Genomic DNA, 4,678 nt, shown 5'->3' on the forward strand with positions numbered 1-4,678 from the left:
CAATGCACTATATTTGGCACGCGCTACTTTCTTGCTTACGGTTCTGCGCTGCATTGGCTGTACGTCATAGTTCAACTTGTTAAGGATCTGTAGCATTGTAGAGTCGTTCTGCAGCTGTTTTTTTTCCTTTCTCAAAGTTGTAGGTCTTCTCTGCTGTTCAGCTTTTCTGGTCCGGTCCGCGCATATTCCAGAGAAATCAATGGACGCAAGGAGTTTGGTCGAAAAAATATTAGGCAACATCCCTGTGGTTCACGAGTCTAGTGTCAAAATCATGGTAAGTCTATGGGAGGGCGATGGTGTCCTGTTCTTACCTGGTGTGTATTGTCTGTACTGCATGTAATTTATCGCAAACGTCTATGGGTAAAATTACGCAGCTTTGCATGGTCTTTAATGCTCAATTTGAGTTGAAATCACGTTGACCGTTTGATGAATTTGTATCATGCAAATATTGTGGTTTGTTTTAGCAAAAAAACACCCCTAGCACGCGACAGGCCACATTTTAAACTGAAGAATGCAAAGCATGTATCTAACAAAGATCAATATCACCTGTAGCTGCAGCTACATTTAGTCAATTCAATCATGCCTTGTAGCTGCAGGCCAATTAAGGAAAATATAGGTTTAATTAAAATGCTAATCAGATGCATTTCTTTGTGCATTTACACTTGCAGTGGTTGGTTTTACATCCAGTCATGACCACTAACACCACAGATTCCAAAAGTGCACTAACCATAACTTCTCTCTGTTTTACATTTACATTGGCTCCAGCTCTATAACTTCACCACTCCTGTTCTCCTAGGGCCTGACCCTTGACCCGTCCAGCCAGTCTAGGAACATGCCGTACCAGTCCATGGTGACCTCCCTGGGCATCCCCGCAGCACCAGAACTAAGGACTGTCTGCAGACCCCTAAACCAAATCGATTTCACCCTGGTGAGTGTGCGTGTGTCAGTGCTGTTTAAGATGAGGGAGGACAATTCTTTTTTTTAATGAACATGGCCTTATTTCTATTACAGCGTATCAGATTACTGTCATTCAAATTCCATTCACCCAGCTCAATATAACATCGCTAAGTTTAGACTACTACATGTTACAACATTTTTCCATATACCCATCTGGAGGTTGCTACAACCTAGTCTATTAATGTAAGTTCACAACGTAGGTGCACAGGTCGAGAGCCGCCTTGCACACTCTTGCCTGCATCTAGCTGATCTAGGGTGTAATCATTAGTCCAACCGTTGCAAATGAGTTTCTATTGGACACATTCAGGTATGTTTATCCATGTTTATCCATGTTTCGTTCTGTTTGCTTCTGTTTAAGAAACATTTTAACTGAATCGGCAGAATGAATACACCCCTGATCACACGCAAACGCAGTTCACTTTCATAGCAGCCACATACAAACGGCATGATCACTTTTGTTGTATAATTCTATCTCACGTATATACAATCTCCTCTCACATTTTCCCTTTGCTTGGGGACTTCAGTGCACAACACATCAGCTGAAAACCTTTTTCAAGCAAATATTTATATCATAACCATTAAACGCTACACACAGCGTACATCGTTGTCATCATATTAGCTGACATCATAGTCAACATAGCTACTATATACTAACGCGCTAGTAAACCCGCTACAATCACGCAGTACAGTGTAAAGTCTGCAAGCAGTTTAGCAGTTATACCTGCCGGCCCTGGTGGCAGTAAATATTAAAACCAAACGCTAACCTTGACTTGGAAGAGTTTCAGTGTTTGATAGCCAGCTAGCTAACATAGCATCCCTCTCTGTTTGAGCCGGGTGTTTGATTAGGCTAAACTAACTAGCTGCATTTTCTAGCTAAGCAAGTGAAAAAAATACAACAAAATATAGCGCTCTCTCTCTCTCTCTCTCTCTCTCTCTCTCTCTTGCTTCGCCTTCAATTTTGAGGAAATTAATTTGTTCAAAACTGTTCAACTATTGTCTTTCTCTTTGAGTCAACTACCCATTTAATGCACTGCAGTGCTGGCTAGCTGTAGCGCATGCTTTCAGTTGTAGATTATTCTCTGATCCTTTGATTGGATAGACACCATGTCAGTTCATGCTCCAAGAGCTCTGATAGGTTTGAGGAAGTTGTCATAATTACTGTGTAAGTCTATGTTTGGGGGTGAGAGCCGTGACTCTCCTAGGCTTTGTATTGAAGTAAATGTACCCAGAGAAGAATGGAAACTAGCTCTCCTCCAGCTACACCATGGTGCTACCCTACAAAGTGCTGTTGAGGCTACTGTTGGGTTATCATTTGAAATACTTGCTACACCAGAAGTTAATGGTTATCTGTATGAGGAATGTATATGGTGGGGTCAATTAAGGGTGGATATGAGCCCTGGGCTTGGAGAGTTACTAAGTGAGGGAAAAGCCAATCACATGGTTGTGGTCACTGATAAGGGTGGATAGCTGTGGATTAGTGAGGAATGGGGGCTGAGGTCAGGTCACATGAAGGGAAAATTATGTTTATTACACACATCACTTAACTTTCTGCCTAGCAACACAGATGTCATGTTTAGAGAAAAGGAGAAGAGCCAGCCTAAAGTCGGGTGTAAATACTCGTGCTGGTGGGAACATGTCTTTGTCTTTTCAGCTGTCTGACCCGTTGTTGGGTAAATAAACTTGGTTTGAGCTTTTCCTAGTTGTCCATTAGTTTTTACTCTGTTTATTTAGAACCTAACACTACTGTAGACCTTCTTTACAAAACAGTGTGTTTTAATCAATTATTTGGTGGCGTGAATATATTTCGTATTTTTATGAAACTCACTGAGAACAATGGTCCTTCCCTTCCTCCACTGGTGTGTGTGAAGGGAAAACAATGCTATGGTTCTGCTGAATGTTACAGAGATTAATAAAGCTGACATGATTAGTTCGGACACGATTCCTTATTGGGTTGTGTCCTAGCCTACTGGACATGGTCCTGGTTAGTTGTCTGACTAGCTGTGTGCTTCTGCCTACAGGAATTGTGTCTGAGCAGTATGTCTGCAGGGCTGCAGCTGTATCAGGATGTGCTGGGTGAGCTGAAGGAACGTGTGACCACTGGCAAGGTGACAGGACTCCTGGCTGATATCAGAGACCTGCTGGCCCAGGTCAACAAGGTGAGACTGACACACACACACACACACACACACACACACACATATAAACTCCCTAAGTAATAAAAAGTAGACACATGCATGCACACTGGCGGCACAAGATCATAGAGGTCCTACAATCATAAATCACACTTGAGATGTACCTTTAGGTTAATAACCTTCTGTATGTTTTTGTGTTGTTCAGATGCAGGAGCCTGGCCAGATGAGCAGTGTGGCCCAGTACCAGGCCTCGGGACTGGCCTCACGCCTCCCAGGGGATTACGAGGTTCAGGTTGCAACTCACTTTACCCTGCTGCAGCTCCGTGACTTCACACAGAACCTAAAACGCAGCCTGCGCAACGTCGAACACCTGACTTCCAGGCCAGGACAGAGGGGCTGAACTGTACTCTACAGCAGCAGCAAAACCTGTGCAGACATGGATGGGGGACCGGAGGGGGGTCGTCCGTGCCAGAAGCTTATTGGACATCTAAGGCAACTGCGTAGTGATGTAGTCACTACTGTTCCCCATCAATTGGGATAATAGCAACTGGTCAAGGACTGAGTGCCTGCTTTTCTTCATCTCTTTCTCCCCATGAGGGTTTTGTTCTTAGCTTGTTCTGCCACTCATCACCACCTCTGATTGCTTTCTCAGACTTTCCTTGAGATAAAGCAACACCGATAGCTGCCATATAGTGGCAAGTCCCCGACAGTCTCTGAGATACTTATTTATACTTAAAAAATATATCTATTTATGAAGTACTGGGATATCATTTGTTTGTGTATTTGAATTCATTTGTTGTGTATGCCGGTATTTATTTGTAATGTATTAATGTATTTATACTGTATGTGTTTGTATACTGATTGATACTGTTATTCCTAGAGTAATTTCCTGGTGGGTGTCAAGAGATTTGTACTGTATGTGGTTTTGCAGAGAGGTCATATTTTATATACCAGGAGCTCTGATCTCCTTCTCTTTGTTTTATTTATTATTATATATATATTTTTACAGGACAATAGGAAGTTGGAAGACATGTATAGAACAAACAGTGAGGAAGGGCTTTAGACGAACGGCTGAGTTGAGACTTGATCCCGTCGCCTTGGAGGCATGTGTGTTACTGCTCGAACCAGACTCCGGCACGAAAGGGTTATTGGTCAATACAGTCACCCCTAGAGTCATTTCCTGGTAGGTGTGTCATTCCCTGTTTTAAGAAGTTCCTATTCTAGTTTTTATTAACACAAGACAAGTGTGAGAAGTGTGAATTGATGTTAACTGACTGTGTGTGTTTTAGTCATCACTTATAGTGTCGTAAACATCACACTTGGTGAAAGCCTAGAAAGTGATCTATTTATTTCGTCTAACCCTGATGAACTATACTCTTCACACTGAAGTATGTAAGACTTTGAACATGTTCTAATGTGTGTAGTTTAAGAAGGTTGAATGGTACTTGTGACAACATACTGTATTTAGATTTTAGACTGTATTTAGGTCTAGTGTGTTTCAAGCGTGTCCTTGTTTAAAATGGTGATGTCATCTTATTAACAAAGGTTTTGTTAGTAAACCCTATGGGAAAATTACTTTCTACAATTGT

The 4,678-nt window shown here is 42.0% G+C and overlaps 1 protein-coding gene across 1 annotated transcript; it reads left to right on the forward strand.

The window, feature by feature from the left end:
- LOC109898316 (uncharacterized) lies at positions 1-4,678 on the forward strand. The gene is made up of 4 exons (XM_031827212.1): positions 1-274; positions 797-928; positions 2,976-3,113; positions 3,295-4,678. The coding sequence occupies exons 1-4, from the start codon at positions 200-202 to the stop codon at positions 3,487-3,489; spliced, it is 540 nt and encodes a 179-aa protein (XP_031683072.1). The 5' UTR covers positions 1-199; the 3' UTR covers positions 3,490-4,678.

Source organism: Oncorhynchus kisutch, linkage group LG6, assembly GCF_002021735.2.
Source record: "Oncorhynchus kisutch isolate 150728-3 linkage group LG6, Okis_V2, whole genome shotgun sequence".
NCBI classification, from domain to species: Eukaryota; Metazoa; Chordata; class Actinopteri; order Salmoniformes; family Salmonidae; genus Oncorhynchus; species Oncorhynchus kisutch.

Coding starts and splice junctions, on each gene's coding strand:
- LOC109898316 (XM_031827212.1), top strand. CDS start 200: ATGGACGCAAGGAGTTTGGTCGAAAAAATATTAGGCAACATCCCTGTG. Junction 275..796: donor AGTCTAGTGTCAAAATCATG/GTAAGTCTATGG, acceptor CTGTTCTCCTAG/GGCCTGACCCTTGACCCGTC. Junction 929..2,975: donor ACCAAATCGATTTCACCCTG/GTGAGTGTGCGT, acceptor TTCTGCCTACAG/GAATTGTGTCTGAGCAGTAT.